Source organism: Sinohyriopsis cumingii, chromosome 7, assembly GCF_028554795.1.
Source record: "Sinohyriopsis cumingii isolate HCF-2022 chromosome 7, ASM2855479v2, whole genome shotgun sequence".
Classification (NCBI taxonomy): domain Eukaryota; kingdom Metazoa; phylum Mollusca; class Bivalvia; order Unionida; family Unionidae; genus Sinohyriopsis; species Sinohyriopsis cumingii.
Genome location: NC_142967.1, coordinates 7,670,035 through 7,690,399, shown reverse-complemented (window position 1 = coordinate 7,690,399; position 20,365 = coordinate 7,670,035). Strand labels below are relative to the sequence as shown.

Here is a 20,365-nt window from a genome sequence, read left to right as displayed (position 1 = left end):
CGTTGATTAGCTGTTTTTTTTACCTGTTTATAACTACATTAATGTAATTGGAGTAAGAGAGAAGCCAGTTGATTTCAGTTTAAAAAAAGGGCAATGGTCAAGGTCATTGTGTCCAAAAAATACCCTTGTACAAATATTTTGGTTCACAACCATACCTTTACTTAACTGATGGCAAAGACTGGTCTTTTAATTTTAGGGCCTTAACACATTACCCCTGGAGGTTTTTGTCATTTTCGTCTGAAATTCAAGTAGGAGACACATTTTGAAAGCTATTTCTGAATACATCCGAATACATCAACTTCCAGATGAGGTGATTTTCAAATAACCTAATGCCTAGTTGTGTTAGAAACATTGTTTTTCATTGGCTATTTGCTTAACAAACCCATTATTTTCTTATCGAGACCACTCTTTATTCGAAATGCCCACCTTATCCTACTTTTTGAAAAGGTTCATCTGTTTGCAGTTCATACCGGTCTGCCTTAGATCTGAGACCAGAAAGTCTAAAATCCGGACACAAAATCGGATTTCAACCATGGGCGAATTTTGGGGAGGAAAAAATCTGGTCCCCAAAAATGAGGTTTTTCCATCTTTATTTTGTAGTGCAACTAGAAATTCCAGATTTTTTGGTATCATTGTAGATCTACATCTCTACCTTTCTATAATACCACCCACTTTAGTGTATCATACATGATCTTGATGTTACATAACTCGGCAGTAGGCTACTACCTCCTGCCACTTAAACTCATCACCAGGGTTTAATGCATTAAGGTCAAAATGTGAAAATGATTTATGCATAATAATTTTACTTCTAGACCCTGTTCCTTGACCAGAGCTTTGTGGTAAACTTGTCAGGAGAAACATGGAATTTTTTTGCACAATAGCGTGTAGCACAGGTTCCTTTAGTTTATTTAGTGTAACAAAGAAAGCTATAGATTTTGGGATATTTATTTCTGCATAGAAACTTTAGTCCAGGATCATGTTCCTTGACCATAGCTTTAGATAATATAATGGATGTAATATGGCATTATTTTGGTGTCAGTTAGATACTGTTTCCAACTATTGACAGATGGACATTTTATTTTAAAGTGTCTGGCCCCTACCCCAGAACAATAAATTAATATAATTGCAGTATACTGTGGTGTGTATTGTGGTATGTTCTAAAATAATGCAATATAACATGTTATACATTTTCATGCAGTCTGATTAAGGTCTTATCTCCACTGTCCTACATGAAGATCTGACAATGACCACTTAGCAGTCATGTTCCGGTGACCTATGTTATTACCATAATCACTAAATGTATGAGCCAATCAGATTAAGTTATATCTTCCTATTTTGGAGTCAGAATATTATGAATGAAGAGCATCAATGTTGCCAAGCAATTTGATTCACTTTTGTTTTCTGAAAGCTGCATTTTCATTGGCTAATTCAACTGTCTCTAAAACATGACCTGAGGTCACTGTCAGATCTTCATTTAGGACAGTGGTGATCTAATTTAATCGGTTAAATATTCATGGTACCCAGCTATATATATATATATATATTCAGGATGATACATTATGTAATACTTTCTGCTTGTAACCCTGTTCAGGGAAGGGTTATTGTGAGACCATTTTATAATGATGAACATTATAGATCACTATTCCATACTGAAATGGGATCCCTGACTATACAAGCCTTATAACAGGAAGATTCTTATAATAGAGGTCCTTGTAGTGGTGTATAAGGAATGTGTTAATTGGCACTGAACTGCAGCTGTTTGTAATTTATTAATATATAGCTTAAAGCAATATATTAAATGAAAACCTGTATTCCCATGTGCTTTATTGAAATTATGACATTTGACAATGTATCTCTAAAAAAAAAAGTGCTATAATTTGCCTTAATGCAGTTTTTACTACTTTCAAGGGAGTATTTTCCCTTTCTTTATCCCATGGAACATTGTAAATTCATTCAGCAATAATTTTAAAACTGTCAGCCAAGTGATCTCAGGCAAATGAATTTATATTCAAGGATACACAAATAAATCAGGGGGATAATAACACAGTCAGATAGCACACTGATTAACATACCAGACCAGAGTGCCTACCTTCTGCCTATTAATGACAGCATTATTACAAATGCAGTGAAGAGTTTCACAGGAAACTCCTTGAGAATACTAATAGGGGTGTTGTTACTCAACCCTGACAGGGAAAGCTTGGCAATTAAACCTGTTTTTGTCATGTGTGAATTTAAAATCTGGGTTAATGTGAAGAAGAAAACATGTTCCCAATCCTCACATCCCTTGTCAAGGAGTATACACAGTATTACTGTTGGGATCTTTTAAGTGGCATGCTCACAATTGATCATGTGCCACTGGATGCCTGGTTGTGTTAGAAACATAGTTTTTATTGGTTATTTTGCTCGTGCATGAGCAGAAGGGTAAAAGTGGGGTGTGTGGTGCCTAACAGGCCCATCATTTTCGTATACCAGACTACTTTTTATTCCAAACACGCATCTTATGCTACTTTTTGCCACGGTTCATGTCTGTGTGCAGTTTGGAATGGTCTCTCTTTAATCTGAAGCCAAAGAGTCTAACATCCAGTGTCAAAATCAGATTCTGACCACGGGCAAATATTTGGTGGAAAAATCGGGTCCAAAAAATTACATTTTTCTCTATGTATTTTGTATTACAACTTAAGAAAATCCAGATTATTTGATATCATTGTAGAGCTACATCTGCCTACCTTTCTATAATATCACACACTCGAATGTATCTTAAATGACCTTGATGCTACTACCTCCACACATAAACTAGGTGCCAGGCTTTAACGAGTTAAAGTGAAACTTGTTTTGACATGGGGGTTTTCATCAGAGGAGTTCTTATGGTCTGACTAGCCCTCACCCTATGGTTACTGTGGTGGCTATCTTGAAAATATTGTTATTTCTGGATGGGTGATATTGATGGGATAAAATTGATTTTACACTCAACACTTCCTGTTACCATCTCATGTTGCTTGTAGAGAAAGCAAAAAACGTCCAAAAGGTTGTAAGTACAATCAAGTTAAATTAGGTCATGAATGATGTTTATTTTCTTGTTTATAATCATTTAAATCCAGACCTCCCAAAAAATTGTACTGACCTACTTACCCAAGTTATTTTTTTCTTTTCTTCATGTTACCATAGCAACATACATTTTTTTATCGGCCTTATGAGTATAAACATATGTTCCCAACAACAATAAATCACTCTATTTTTAAAGCATGAACACTGCTGTATAAGTTTAATAGCAGAGAGTGTAAAAATTTTACAACTGAAGAAATCAAATTGTACATTTGAAGGAGATGGGCAGATATGTGCAAATTTGGATAAGTATTTTGGGGTTAAATGGAAAACCTATGAAGATTTTAATGAGATTCAGAACTCTGATAAAGTTGCTATAACTCATAGTTCAGATGGGACACTAGCCAAGTGTAATAAAGTGTGTGATGCCTGGTTTAGTGTTTGGAATAAAAACTTTCATTGAATTTACAAAATTCATTCTGATTGACAAACAAGAGCTATATGCCAGTGGTGTAAACAATGTGGAAAATTAAACTCAGTGGCAACTACTGGTTCTTCTAATCGGCAAAGTTCCACATTTTCTAGGCATGATACATCTTGAGACCACCTACTTGCTAGGTCCTAAAATCATTGAAATGCACACTGACAGAAGCCTGTACAGCTCTACTTCAAGAGTAGAGATTTCCAGATTCGGCAATCCAGGCAGTGATTGTGTTGGTGTCACCAGTGTCATCCATGGCAAGCAAGAGAGGTTTCAGTGTGCAGAACAAAATGAAGACCAAGGGAAGGTCCAGAATATAACATAAGACCTTAACGCAAATGATGCAAGTCAAAGAAGAGGGACCTAGTATGGAGGAATACGATCCAAAGCCAAGCATCAGAAAATTTTGTGAAATCCGAGATAAAAGTGAACTATAGTTAAAGAATATGATATTTGTACATAATATCATTTTCAGTTGGTTTTTTTATATACATGATTGCAAATAAAAGTGACGAAGTTTTGTGTCTGTTTAATATCTGCATTTTAATGGACATTTAGCCACTTCAGTATGTTTCTGGGAGGGTACTGCAACTTTTGCTGGTGGGACTCCAATTTTTACCAAGATAGGAGTCCTGGACTCTTAGTTTTAAAATCCTAGTGAAACCTATGTGCCAGCGGATCTGGGTCTGAAGTTTGCTTGGATTGATCGGTAGACACTGGTCTGCAGGCGTATTATGCTGTGGCTCATCAGAATCTTTTTTCTTTGCAGTTTGACTTGATTTAAAAGCGAGTATCGATGATACTTATGTGCAATCAACTTTTTAGTTGTAGGAGGGTATAGTACTTTCTGAAAAGGGACTCCAATGAGTTATTTGAATTTTTATTCTTTTTACTTAGGACTTAGTTTTCACATTTTGTTGAACAGGTCCAATATGTGCTGATGCTGCCATAAAAAAAATCACACGTGAGTTGCTAATGTAATGTGTATAATACAATCCCTTGGGCAAGGAACTGTTTGTGGTGTCTATTGTACACACCCTCAGTCAAAGAATTATTTGTCATGTCATTGGTTCCCAAACTTTTTCGGGCCACCGCCCCCTTGGTTATCATCAGCCTCCCCTATCTTACCCGGTAAAAAGCATTATTTGATAATCACACCACCTCCTAGGGGTGGTACTGCCCACTTTGGGAACCACTGCCTTAGGGCAAGGAACAGTTTGTAATGCATGTTGGTACATAGATCCTGTAGCATAGGAATTGTGTAATGCCTAATGAATGTTATTTCAGTTACAAGGTCATCACAGTCTTAGACCTATGTTATCATGTGCTACTTGGGTGTAAGTGTTTACTCAATTTGGAAAAGATCAGGCCAAATAATTTCTTGGAAGACTTGTTGACACGTAATGTCCATTATCAAAAATGCTGTTAGGAAATAGCAGTTTTAGCATACATGTCAGCAAATGGCTCCATTTTGGCACCTCCATCAGCATCCTGCTCAGGTTTGCTGCCATGAACTCCTCAGAAGGATAGTAGGTGTCAGACTTAAAGTAAATGAACATAGGTCACACTTTATAATGTACATGCCGATTTTCTTTGAAAGGTCCAAAGATTTACTTTCTCTTGCGTAGATGTGTAACATACACATATAGCTCAAAGCATACATGCATCGATAAACACTGTCTCTCAGGCTGTTTTCCAATAACCTTTTATAATGTAACCACTGGACCATTCTATGATGTATGTAATAGAGAATGAAATATACTCACAAGGATTATCAATCACTTGTCAGTGAAACTGACACTGGTAAACAGATTTTACCTCCATTCCTAGATTCACAAATAGTGTTTCTACTATGTTCTATGGATTTCATGACTGATCTATTTATGGAGGTGATGTCAACCCTGGGAATAATGAGTGTGATGTAATAGGCATTGATCCAGACTGCCATGCAAATTGGTTTTATCAAACTGCTTTGTTTTCAGAGAAAGGATGGAAAAAGAAAAAGCTGAAAGGGAAAGAGCAGAGCGAGAGAGAACAGAAAAGGCAGAAAAGGAAAGGCTGGAAAGGGAGAGGCGCGAATGTGAGCGACAAGAACAGAGTAGGATTGATCAGCAGCGTAAAGAAAGGGAGAGACTTCTGAAAGAATCAGCTGACACATTGGCTGCAGTGGACAAGCATTTCTCTGAATCATTGAGACTTGCCAGTCAAAGGGTATGGTTTTGATTTATCTTTTATATTTTCTATCCTTGGGGGAGGGGTTATGTTGCATATCAATTAACATTTTTGTTTTTGGAGCATAACTTTAAAACTGTTATAGGTGCTACATGTGTTGAACAGGTTGTGTAGATGTACCTTCTGATAATTAAATTCAGTGTTTTATGTTGCCATAGAAATAAAGTATCATAATTATTGGATTAGTTGACTCTGAGCAGGAGTATTTTCTTGCTCTGAATAGCAACTCCATTTCTGTATGAGTAATCCTATCTAGCCAAGCATTGCTGGACCCTCTGGATTTGCTGTTATTATCAAGGAGCCCATAGTGTTCAGATATGTTATTCCCCATAACACAACACACAGATTCATATTCCTTTATTTATTGTTATGCAGCTTTGTATCTCACAATGAATAAATGCAGTTCTTTCTTCTACATAATCAAAACCAATCTTAACTCATGGGTCGGTAGTTCTTTCTGGGGTTTTCCTGGGTTCTTCCTCCACCATTATTACTGGCCACCATGTATAGCCTATCATGTGATAAAAAATGGCATTAAACTCTACAGCAACAACAAAAACAACAAAAACAATTTTCAAACTCGACTACCCCTCTTTATGACCCGATCATAGCCCTTTTATAATTAGCTTGAGTCTGGGGTATGGTGACACTGTTACAACATGTATTTTCTAAAGATGTGTACTTAATAGGTATGTTTGGTACAGCGTTAAAATTAGGAAACTAAATGAGGATTGCATGTTAAGTGAGACTAACTCTAGAGTGCAGCCAATTCTACAGACCTTACCACGCTGCTTCTGTTTATACCTTGCAGCTCCAATTTATTGCTGAATGTTTGTAGTAATGAAAAGGATAGTAGGGAAGACCATACATTGAAAATAAACTAAAATGGACAAATTATACTAAAAATAGAAATATTTGTGTAACCTAACACATTTTAGTGAATAATTGTAAAGAGTTTTTATATATCAATATTAATTAAACTGCTTGAACATGAAACAAGTATTCTGATTTTGCAGTCAGTTTTTAAGAGGGATGAGGGTGTTGAAGGTGAAAAATGTTATATAACAAGCAACTGCCACACGAATTATCAATTACATTCGCATGCTGCAAGGTGTCCTGCAGGGTGACATGTACTGATCGATTGCTTTCACTTTTAACATAATTTAATAATTGTTAATGCAAAATGTATCAAAGAAAAATATGGGAGGGGGGATAAAAAGAACACAGGGGTTGTGCGATGTGTGTTGAAATTATCATTTATAAGCAATACAAAAAATTATTTTCTTATCTAGTTTTAGTATTTTATCATTCCTGTTTGCTCTCGTTTATAATTTTTTATACTTTTGGTCATTTTTTTTTCTTCGTTTATTTTTGCACATTTTCATAAATTTTCTGATTGTAGACAAACTCTGAAATATGACAACTATCCTTAATAGTTACTATTAGGTTCGAGGTTTAATCAAAATAAGTAACATATCTTTTGTGCTATTTCCTGGAAACATTTTTAAAAAATGATGACTTAAACATTCATATTTGACCCTCAAAATAGATTAAATTTTCAAGCTACATGTAATTATTCTGTGATTTTCCATTATCCTCTTAAAGGTTCCCACCCATCCACAGCCACCCTGCTGTGATGTTGTACTTGGTTACTTGTCAGGTGAAATTGTTCAGGCACACAGACTAGCACTTTATTTTATTGATTAGTACCACACTTGTTTTTGGATATCTTTAGCCTCACTGGCTGTACATTGAAACCTACCAATTACCAATAAAGGTATGGTGCACTTGTTCATCCTTTGTATTGTTAACTGGGTGTGCCACTATTTGTATAGGTATGGTAAATTGCTCCTTGTCTCCTGCTGAGTGGAATCCTATTAGTGCAAAGCAGCTGCCAAGTTAAGTATCTCTTGTCTTATATCCAGATACTTAACCAACTTCCCACTTGGCAAATTTTGGAGGGTTTAACAGTGTCATTCCAGGGCAAAGCAGTCAAACCAGGTATAGCAAGGAACATGGAAGTCCAGAAACTGATGCGTTTTTCAAGGGGTTTTGTTCTACATCATTGCATTTCCTAACTAAGCTACTTAAATTGTTACTTTTTTCATTGTATTTTTGTTATTTGCCTATCATAGCTGTATCATATTTGTTTTAATGTCTGGCCATCTTTCTTTTTGTTACCAATTTCATTTCCTCACTATAATTTGTGTTGTTCATAATATGATGGCATGCATTTGGTTAGGAAGAACCCTGCAAGTTTCAGTTTCAAAAGCTCATAGATCAGGATTAGTTTGACTGAAAGAAGAAACCTGGTTTTTTCTGCACTTACGTTTCCACACAATAATTTGTGTTTTTCACAATATGCAGTTCACAAATTTTGTAGATGGCTTGCAGAGGAAGAACCCAGTAAGCTTTAAGGTCAGATTTTATAGATGGCTTGCAGAGGAAGAACCCAGTAAGCTTTAAGATCAAATTTTGTAGATGGCTTGAAGAGGAAGAACCCAGTTAGCTTTAAGGTCAAATTTTGTAGATGGCTTGCAGAGGAAGAACCCAGTAAGCTTTAAGGTCAAATTTTGTAGATGGCTTGCAGAGGAAGAACCTAGTAAGCTTTAAGGTCAAAAGCTCAAGGGTAAAAGTCACTGTGATGAAAGAACAAAACACGCTTTCTGCACAGTGACTCGATCTGACCATCATCTGCAGATACTAACATCTGTTCTGAACTATGTGGATGAGTTGTACTTAGGGTAAGGAGGAATCCAGATGATTTCAGGTTCACGGTAAGGAGGAATCCAGATGATTTCAGATTCAGGGTAAGGAGGAATCCAGATGATTTCAGGTTCAGGGTAAGGAGGAATCCAGATTATTTCAGGTTCAGGGTAAGGAGGAATCCAGATGATTTCAGGTTCAGGGTAAGGAGAAATCCAGATGATTTCAGGTTCAAAGTCACCATGACAAAAAGAGGAAAAATGGTGTCTGCACAATTGCTTCATTTGTCATTTATCTATAGTTACTAGGCTTTATGGAAGGCATGTATGTGAGTCATATCAATTTTTGGGGTCAAAATGTCAAACATCAGTGAGACTGATAGTAATCTCATTTCTTTACGATAGGGTTTCTCGTGATCTTTAAAATGGTTAACATTTAGAGTCATAGATGTGGTGAGGTTATGTGTGTGTGTGTGTGTGTGTGTGTGAAGCAAAAACTAAATTTTCAGATTTGCATCTGCAGTTATGACTTGTTTTTGAAGAGATAAACTCACAATCATTCAGATTGGACTTTTAATAAACAAAGCTGAAGGTCATTTAGATGCTGCTTTATGTAACTTTTACTTGATGAGTAATCTGATGACAGACAGCTGGTTGAACTCATTAACATTAAAAATGACATTAATTGAAGAGTTGCCTAGACATTCAGAATAATGACTAGTGTGGGCAGACAGTCAGATAGGTTGTGCAGGGTTGTATTGATTGGTTAAGAAGGGACAAGGACTTATTGTGTGCTACTGCTGCAGCAGCCTGTATACTACATGTGATTTATAGGCACACCTAAACCCATCTCTAATCAGAGTAGTCCAAGACCTGCCATTTTACTACTGTCATCATATTTATCTATTTTAACCTAAAGTCATTAGTAAATTTAAAAACCAAATGTGCTTGCCATTGTTTGATTATCAGAGTATGGTCTGTACACTGCGTATCGGCTTATTTAATATGGCAGGGTGTGCATTGATTTACATAAATGGATTATTGATCCGAAAGCTTAATCTGTTTCTGTTTCTTATTGATTTCTATGTGGTGCTCCATCTAATCAAAATGCATTGTGTAGCCTCGGGTTGGGAATGTAAAGGAAACAAGTTTTTGTGTTATATTGAACACTAACACCGCCAGCAGCGGTGTAGATGGGATTTTAATTTAGTAAGCTGTTGGTCATCTTTGCAATTTATCTAGCTATTTTTTTAATACATTATTTATTTGCAATTATTATGAGGAAATATTTGCAATTTTGTTTTTGGCTTTGCATCAGATGTGAATTCATTTACACATATGGATATCAATTTTTTGTTGTTTTACCAGAAACTTCATTTTCATCACTAGTAAATTTGAGGATTCGATAAGTTATACTGTTTCCATTGTTAGTTGGGTTGTTAAACATGTGGTTTGTACCAACTGCAAATAGAAATTTTATACCCCATGAAATTTTTTGACTTAACAGTATTTTAATTTGCTAGATTGTCACTAATTGGTAAGATTAATGTCTGTTTAGTTTTTTTTTATTTTCAGGGCATATAGAATTCCATAAACAGATTTGAATGTGCATTGTATGCAAGTATTGAACCATAACATGATATCTTTGTAATCTGCATATAAGTTCAAATAATTTTGCATATATTTTGATTTTTTAATATATTTCAGCTGTTTTTATGTGTTACCAACCTTAACTTCCTGATACTTCATTTTTCAGTCTTGTAATTAGTTCTATCCCAAAAGATCCATACAGTTAGCATATCTTGATGTGCTGCTGAAGGTCTGTCTATGTCATTTTTTATGTGTTGGTCCTGTCTGTGTCATTTTTTATGTGTTAGTCCTGTCTATGTCAGTTTGTATATGTTAGTCCTGTCTATTTCATTTTGTATGTGGTAGTCCTGTCTGTGTCATTTTGTATGTGTTAGTCCTGTCTATGTCATTTTGTATGTGTTAGTCCTGTCTGTCTATGTCATTTTGTATGTGTTAGCCCTGTCTATGTCATTTTGTATGTGTTAGTCTTGTCTGTCTTTGTCAATTTGTATGTTAGTCCTGTCTATATCATTTTGTATGTGGTAGTCCTGTCTGTCATTTTGTATGTGTTAGTCCTATCTATGTCATTTTGTATGTGTTAGTCCCATCTATGCCATTTTATGTGTTAGTCCTGTCTATGCCATTTTATGTGTTAGTCCTGTCTATGTCATTTTGTATGTGTTAGTCCTGTCTATGTCAATTTGTATATGTTAGTCGTGTCTATATCATTTTGTATGTGGTAGTCCTGTCTATGTCATTTTGTATGTGTTAGTCCTGTCTATGTCATTTTGTATGTGTTAGTCCTGTCTATGTCAATTTGTATATGTTAGTCGTGTCTATATCATTTTGTATGTGGTAGTCCTGTCTATGTAATTTTGTATGAGTTAGTCCTGTCTATGTCATTTTGTATGTGTTAGTCCTGTCTATGCCATTTTGTATGTGTTAGTCCTGTCTATGTCATTTTGTATGTGTTAGTCCTAATTTTATGTTATATAGGTTATTACCAAGATTCCTGGTCTCATTTCAGGCTGCCCAGACAGGAATGTGGCCTGCCCAGTCCATCACCTTGGGTACAGGGAAGCTCAAATCAGAATCTCAGACACTTCACCCACTGCCTAGTATGTATGTCCATGGATCCAAGTCCCTTGACAAAGATCATAAGTCTGAGGGGGATAAACTGAAACAGGTTAGTATGATGGACTGTGTTGCAAATCTTTGCAGAACTGATTACTTGTTTTGCAAACTTTTTCAAAATAATGAGGATTTAGAGAAAAAGCAGAGATGTGTGTACTTTTTGCCATATTTTTTTATGGAAATTTACTCAAAAATAGTGATGATCATTCCAGGTATACATTTTATGGGCAGGTGCTCCGCTCTTGTAATGATATCGCATGCCAGCATTTTATCGACATATTTGGCTAACAAAATCACTGAAGCACATTATGCTGCTTTTATAATACAAAATCCAGTGGGTTAACTGACTAAAAGTGAAAGTAACACTTTCGATTATGCCTAAGACTGTGAATTTGAAGTGATTACGGACAGTTAAAATTCAAGAAAATTGTGATTGAAAGATAAATCTAATCTTTAGGAGAATTTGGCCCAGGAATTGTGATTTCACAGAGCTGGTTAGGGAGAAGGTGAGCTTCTCTAGCTAAAGTCAAGGATTATTCTGGTTCGGCACAGAATCTGTCTAAATCAACAGATCTGCTCAGGTATTCGGCAAGTTTCTTGTAGATTTTAACACTTCTCCTGTTGTTTATTTTATTTTTGATGAAAATGTTTAGTTTTGGTCATCATTGATTTACACAATTCAGTTTATTGCATTATCGGAAATTACTCAACTTATAGAAAATTAGCGCAGCTTATAAATTGGATACAAACATTAACAGTGGGTGGGGTGGTTTCATACAAAGTTGGGTGTCTGGAGTGCTTAAGTTTCATAAGTTTCCCACTTTAGACATATAAAAAATTTAAACTCTGATGAGGTTTATCAGTAAATTCGCAGCAGTTGTGTTATTAAATTAAGTAATGTATTCAGAAATGAGATGTCACTTAAGGGTTTGGAGACAGTGTCAGACCTGCCAGCCCATATGATTTTGCTGGAAATCTCAATATCCCTTAGATTATGGACTTGTCAAATAAAAGCAAAAACTACAGAAATGATATTGTTGCGGTAAAATCCTGTTAATATGCTCATCCATGTTTGAGTCGGATCCAGGTTTTGGATTAGATTCAGTAGAGCTAATCAGGGAAGCAGATTAACTTTACATTAATACCTCGAATGCTTTAAACTGAAAACTTTTTTCATGCAGACCATTGTCATGATTACAATGATGATCACAGAAATTTTTAAAAATGTGTCCAACAAGCAGTATATGTTGAATATGAAAGGGAAAATAAGCCTCTTAAAAAGTGTTCATAATCAGTTCAGAAGAATAAATGGGAATATTCAGATTCCTGTGAATAAAAGCAGGAAGGGCAATAATTAACATCAACTGAACATCATGTCTTGATTTGAGTATGTCTCGTGATGGGAAATGGAAAACAATTTTCAAGAATTACGTCAAGTTAAGAGCATGCATTGAGTTACATATGGTTTGGAACTGAACTTTGTCTAACTGTATTAGAGGTAAATAAAGTCTACAAGTACTTTACAAACTTTTCAGTTGAATATAATATTTGTCGTTGCTTGCACCAGTTCCACTTAGTGATTGTTTGAAATGGTTTTGCAACTTTACAATAGCAGTACATATTTTGTTGCACATAACTGAAAACTGGTAAAACCTGAAGAGAAAAATCAACAGACTTACTGAGATGGTCTTGTTAGAGTTGGCAGGTCTGCAGTGTTTGTGTCTTACATAAGGGATGGTAATCGATGCATACCTTATATACTGCAGTGTTTGTGTCTTACATAAGGGATGGTAATCGATGCATACCTTGTATACTCATAAGAAAAGTCCAGTTGCAAACTGCACAGACCACAATAGCCATTGCATAATGCATTGATCTGGTTCTCTGCAGTTAGGAGTAATCAGTAGAACTAACAAAACAGACCCTAATCTGCAGGCACATTATGCTACAGCAGATCAGGATCTTTGTGGTTTGCATTTTATTTTTTAAGCAATAATATAATGTGTTTGATATTGACTACATTTAGACATCTTAAAAATAGTGATCATTGTCATTTGATGTACTCAGTTGCATTTGTTCCTTACAGGAGCTTCTTCGAGAACAGGAGTACCGATACAGTGAAATAATAAGGCAGCAGGAAATGTGGAGACAAAGATACCATCAGGAGGAGTTACTAAAGCATCATCAGCAACTTCAGCAGCAGCAGCAGGAGAAATCATTGCCTGTTTCTTCAGCAGAACAGCTTAAGACTGAGAACAAGGGAGACATTGCTTCAGCAGCTCTAAAAGTCCAAAATCAGGATAGAGATAGAGATGTGAAAGCTCACTCCTTTGGCTTAGCCTCAGGGGTAAAGCCATCATATACGACTTCTACATCCTCCAGTGCAGTCAAACATGAAAGCCATGGCTTTAGTCTGTATGGTTATCAGCCATTTCAACACTCCTACATCACAACAGATCAGCTTCACTCCTATGGATTGGACAAAAGTAGGGATGACAAGAATCAGATTGATAATAAAGGCAGTAACAGCCTTCCAGCCAATGTTCCTCTGCCAAATTCTCCACAAAAGAAGGAAATGTCTAACCCTCCACCTTTGATAAAGGACAATAAACAGCACAGTTCTGTGATAGTGGAAAACAAATTAAAGGAGGCATTAAAGTCGTCCAGTCCTCAGAGTGGTCATTACAGCCCTGGTATGCATGGGTCATCAACATCTCCACGTCCAGTACCCAAACCAGCTCATTCCCAGGAAAGATTTGTGGACAAGCGACCAGAGCACCTTCCATCTTCTAGTCCCATGGGTCTTAGTCAGCTGATGTCTGCACATCGATCAGCAGAGGGAAAATCAGCCATTTCATCTCAGTCACAAAGCCCTCTGAGAGTGGCAAGTCCTCAGCAGCTCTCCTCTGCAGTGATGCAACCAATGGATTACAGAACCAACCCAGGCACAAACAAATCTCCAAGCAACAGCAGTAATAGTAGCACCAACTCAGTTTCAGTATCTGCTGCGGCTAATAATGTGTCCTCTTCTGGATTTGTTCCAGCTGTAGCTCAACCCCCTGTATCCTTACCACCAGGATCAGTTGCATTTACTTACAGTTTAATTCAGCAAGGACTTGTCCCTAATCCCATCTATTCTCACAACAGTGGTGCAGGCAGCAACAAGTCAGGGGATTCTATACGAACTATTTCAGTAGCAGGCACTGCCCATGTACCAGCTGTCACAAACGCCCCACACCCTACCTCAAATACTGTGACTCACTCAGGGGCAGCAATTCAGGGTACAAAGAGAAAGAATAACAAAGATGGAACTAACAGAAAGAAACAAAAAGGAGATGCCATTAATACATCTCCAGATTCCAGTAGTAGTGGAAATATATCCATCCCTGTAACAACACCTCAGATTCTTACCAATCCTTCGCCATACACCACCACCACCACAAGCAGCACCGTATCCATATCACCCACATCCAACACATCTGTGGCAGCTACCTCTACAATAGGATCATCTACAGTCTCATCTACATTGTCGACATCATCAACCACTGCCTCCACATTCTCATCACCCTCATCCATTCTCTCCCAGTCTCAGAAGATCTCCACCTTCACGGGATTCATGGACAGCTTTAAGTCCTTTGTGGAGAACACAGTCCAGAATGCTTTCCTTCAAGATCCAGAGTTGAATAAAAAGGCAAGAACCTCTCCTGATCAACCAGCTCCATCCATTTCTCAACCTCAGCAACAGCAAAATCAACAACTGCAGCAACAACCAATTTCAGCATCCCAACAGCTTGAGCAACAGCAGTCCCAAGTTAGTCCTCACCATCTCCAACTAGAGCAGAAACAGCAGCAGCTCAAAAGTAAAACTGGCCTGGAGCGGTCATCTACACCTGTGTCCAGTCAGAGAAATTCTGGCACACCCTTGTCTGTTAATGACGAGGCCACAAATCTAAGCACTGCCAGCAGTAGCAGTCATGCTATGTCCTATGTGGAGACTATATCTCGTGTAGCAAATGGACAGATAGATACTGATAGTGACACACTTAGTGCTTCAAGCCCTCCACCACAGATTAAATCAGAAGACAATGATCAGTCACCTCATAAATCAGCCAAACATACAAAGTTGAAAAAAGCATGGCTTCAGCGCCACTCAGATGAGGACAAGGAAATGAAAAATCCTCCTCCCAACACACCCTCACCCTCTGCAGATGAAGGAAAGAAGGATATTGTTCGGAATTGCTATGTGGATGTATCATATATCAACCCTGGCAAAGAGGGTGGGTCCAAATCACCCATAAGTTCATTTGTGTTGCCCAGTAGCAAACAAGTTGCTAAAATGGATGAATCTACTTCATCTGCATCTGAAGCTGAAACTACTCAGGTAAGAAGATTCCATTCCTTCAAATGTTTCTACAGTAATTTGAATCTCCACTCTAATGTATCATTTAGTAATAAGCTGCAACATGATATTATGGCCACCATCCGGTCATGCAAGTTGCTATAGCAACAAAGGCGATACTATGCATGTATCATTATTTCTCCTGCTCACATTCAAGCACAGAATATTCACACTGCATCCATAATAGCTAAAGAAATATATAGATCATAAGTAAATTCTAAAGGTTCCCATAGCTACTTATAAGGGGCCTCGAGTGGCCGAGTGGTCTAAAGTGCTCTCCGTTACGGATCACTGCCATTTCACCTCTGTCTGCGTGGATTCGGCTAATGTGGGTATGTGAAAAAGCTTGCCAGTAGCTTCTCGTGGGTCGGTGGTTGTTTCCGGGGTTTTCTCGGGTTCTTCCTTCACCATTAATACTGGCCGCCGTGTATAGCCTATCGTGTGCTGAAAAATAGCGTTAAACTCTATAACAGCAACAACAACAAGAACAAAAAAAGCTACTTATAAGGACCTGTCTTTAACAAATCAGAACTCTATAGTATGATAAAATCTATGCTCAAGTTAACTGTCTCTTGCTGATAAAATGTACTTGACATTGGAAGCAATAACTGAAATGCCCATGAAATAATACGCCATTAACTTGTGTCTCCTTCATGGCTATTTAATAAACTGCTATTTTGGTTTGTGTATATCATATTGGGGGGGGGGGGTGTACAAGGAGACAGTGTCTCCCTTTTCCAGCATTTTGCTTTAGAGACCTCCACATGTTTAATTTGACCCCCATTTTTCATACAAAAGTGTGTATTTTGCTCAGTCGGACAACCCCCAGGGTATTTTTTACTCTCAATCTTTCACCTCTGGGGGAATACACTGAGGAGAGGTCATGCCTGATAATAGCCTAATACTGCCAAGGGCATTATACTTACCAATTCAGACAGCATGGCTGCAGTGTAGGTTATTTACAATGTGCAAACAAGTACCACTGCAGAATTGATTAATAGCCTTTACAGGGGGCCACAGAAACCTGGATAAATGAGCTTGATGCCCAGTTTTGATTCAAATTATCCATCCTTCAAAGTGAGTTCATTAAGGTTTAGTCAGTGCAGTTTAGATCATATGATAATTATTTTGAGGGGTGTTTATGTTTAATTAGGTTAGAATAAACTCAGGGATGTGTTAGCAACGGTTTGCCTGCATCATTCAGATCACATAAATATCACTACATTATATAATGCAGACCAGATATCTTTGTGACGTCATCAGCTGATACTTTTTGTTTCACCTTTGAGAGACAAATATGCAGCTAAGAACTATGCACTTGTACTGGGTTATCTGTATTATTCCTGGGCAGGCCACCCTCCTTTTGGGTTATTTTTATTATTCCTGTACAGGCCTCACTTGTATTGAGTTTGTATTATTCCTTTGCAGGCATCACACTTCTTTTGGGTTACTTGTATTATTCCTGTGCATGCCTCACACTTGTATTGGGTTATTATTCCTGTGCCAGTTCACTTGGTTATATGGGGTCATTTGTGGATTGTTTTTAAACAACGAACCTCACCATCCAGTCATCACAAGTTGCTGATGTTCATTTATGTATTCCACCCTCACTCCCATTATAGTAGAGATGAATACACACTGAAATGGATGGTATGTTTCATTTGAGTACTGTGGACCTGATGATTTAAATTACACAGGTATATCAAGAGATCATGAGAATCAAACACTTCAAGAAAGCATAGAAATATTTTAAGGAGTCAAACCAGAACAAAAGGGCTGAAAACATGATATGATGTTTTCTGTAAAACTTGCAACTTAGAGAGACTTTACAATTGCAGATGTTACTGTGACGTGTTTTAAAACAAAACAATCATATAGTCTTTACAATTGCAGATGTTACTGTACTGTGTTTTAAAAATAAAACAATCATATAATCTTTACAGTTGCAGATGTTACTGTATTGTTTTAAAATAAAACAACTGTAGTCTTTACAATTGCAGATGTTACTGTACTGTGTTTTAAAAACAAAACAATCATATAGTCTTTACAGTTGCATATGTTACTGTATTGTGTTTGACCAAGTTTCTCTGTGTTTATCATTTGATAAATATCTAAAGACATCAAAAACTCCAACAAAGTGGTAACCCTATTAAGTGACATTACGCTTGGCAGTACAATACTCAGTGAAAGAAAATGGCAAACAACCTCCACTTGAAAAGTTAAAATGCAAGTATCACATTTTTTAATAAGAATATTTAAAATGATTGTATTATATATAAAACTTGCTACTGTATGGTTTATCTGTGAAAATTTGTCCTCCCAAAAAAGGATCATTTTTTATGAAACCAATAAGATTCATCTGATATTCATTGTGATCATTAGCATAACCAACAAAGGTAGAAAGAAGATTATTGTTACTCTTTCAAGAAACAGGTTTATGTAAGGTTTATGAGGATAACAAGTTCATCTGTTTGGCTCGGGGTGACTACAATTCCTATGTGACTCAGGGTGACTACAATTCCTATTTGGCTCAGGGTGACTACAATTCCTATTTGGCTCAGGGTGACTACAATTCCTATGTGGCTCAGGGTGACTACAATTCTTATGTGGCTCAGGGTGACTACAATTCCTATTTGGCTCAATGTGACTACAATTCCTATGTGGCTCAGGGTGACTACAATTCCTATGTGCAAATCTAACATGTAGTTAATGCTCTGTACCTGGATAAACAAGTGAACAAAATTTTACAGTCACTACTACTATATTACGAAAGGTCATAAATATCCTGGACGGATGCCAGCAATTTCTCTAAATAACAATATGATACCTTGACCTTGTACAAAGCCAGCTGTGTAATGTTATTCAGATGTAAATCACAAAGATGTCAGTCAGGTAAATTAACATAACCTTAATCTGCCAGTTTAAAAGGTACCTTGTAAACAACTTCTAAAACTGAACTGGGTGAAAGATGATCATGTAATATACACAAGTGTGTGTGTGTGTGTGTGTGGAGATAGTGTGTGCATTTATCAGTATATGCAAGTGTGTGTGTGTGTGTGCATGTGGAAATAGTGTGTGCATTATCAGTATATGCAAGTGTGTGTAGAGATAGCGTGTGCATTATCAGTATTTGCAAGTGTGTTTGTTTGTGGAGATAGTGTGTGCATTTATCAGTATATGCAAGTGTGTGTGTGTGTGTGCATGTGGAAATAGTGTGTGCATTATCAGTATATGCAAGTGTGTGTAGAGATAGCGTGTGCATTATCAGTATTTGCAAGTGTGTTTGTGGAGATAGTGTGTGCATTTATCAGTATATGCAAGTGTGTGTGTGTGTGTGTAGATAGTGTGTGCATTTATCGGTATATGCAAGTGTGTGTGTGCATGGATTTGTGTGTAGAGAAATAGAGCATTGATTTATGGTATAGAATTGATGGCTTTCTATGGGTGCATTATTCTGAACACTTCATGTAATTGACACTTTGATGACTGCTAATCAGCCAAAAAGGTTCCCTTCAGAGTGTTCCCGAGAATATTCATTGATACAAATAGAAGGTGAAGTTGAACTTGCTTTTTTTGTACCTATTTTGACGAATGCTATGCTCATGATTTTTGAGAAAATAAATCCTATTCCTATTGATTTCATGCAGGTATATCTTGATGAAAGGTTATTCAAGTTTGCTAGGCTGCCTAGTAAGTGGCTACCCTGTCAACACCAAATGGTTTTGGCAAATTCCAATTTTTCGATAGGGAGTGGACTCTGACCCTACACCCCAATATCAATGTCCACATATCAGATATGGGGTGGCAAGGGTCAGAGGGAACTTGGACTATATCTTTCACAACAAAATCCCTTTTTTGCTGTCAGTATGATGAAATGAAGGATACAATCATCAGTCTTGCTAGTCATGGACACATCCTTTGCCTCAAATTGAGACTTTAAATTTATTTTTACTTGTTTTTCAAGGATCATGTGTAAATTAAGTGGTATATCCAAAGATAGCAATGCAATTTTAGGTATTTGATTTTCAAATTAACACGAAATTTGACTAGAACACAATTTATTTCTCATTTGTCCACCTTAGTCTCTCAAGGGGAAAATTGACACAAAAGTCAACATTTTAATTTATCAGTGCATTGTTTTGAAACAAAAGGGGATGGGAGTAATGCCATACATACAATCAATTCAATGCAAAACCTTTTGGTGGACTTAGGTAAAAGGATAGATTCCAGGTGACTATTTCACCCAAATCACCTCTGGCTTGGACCCAGTAAGTATCTGAATTCTCCAACATACATGCACTGTCAAAGCTGGCGAGACCCCGAGTTCCCCATTTTCAAATGACGTGTAGTTCATCCATAATAAGAAACTGTTTACTGTTACGATAGGTAACTGTACACATTAATTGAATATAGTATTAAATGGTATTTTAGTTGTTGACTTGTGTGTGCTTTGAAATATGCCACAAAGATTCTTAAACTTTAAAATACAGGAAGAATGCTTAGTACCCATTTCCTGAACATGATTAAGCCGGTAATGTGTTTAAAGTGACATACAACCAACTAAAACAAAAAAAATCCTGAAAACTTGACATACGAAAAAAGAATTACCATCGAGGTTAAGAGTTTAGACCAATAAGTGTGTGCTAAAAATTCCCATAATTGCTTGTTTCACTATGAAAAATTCCCATTTCTTGGGATGGGGGCCCCAAAATTGTGTTGTTAGAATAATCCTTGTTCTTACAAGTATTCTCCTCATTAACAGTAATCTTCATTTAAATAAAATCTGAGACAAAGCTCCATTCA

The 20,365-nt window shown here is 36.9% G+C and overlaps 1 protein-coding gene across 1 annotated transcript in view; it reads left to right on the top strand.

Moving 5' to 3' along the window:
- The window catches only part of LOC149794699 (uncharacterized), a 265,989-nt gene that overhangs the window by 209,876 nt on the left and 35,748 nt on the right, over positions 1 to 20,365 (top strand). The window contains exons 9-11 of the mRNA XM_089964317.1: positions 5,506 to 5,734; positions 11,057 to 11,215; positions 13,250 to 15,544. Coding sequence (XP_089820443.1) covers positions 5,506 to 5,734; positions 11,057 to 11,215; positions 13,250 to 15,544 — 2,683 coding nt within the window. The remainder of the gene's footprint in view (positions 1 to 5,505; positions 5,735 to 11,056; positions 11,216 to 13,249; positions 15,545 to 20,365) is intronic.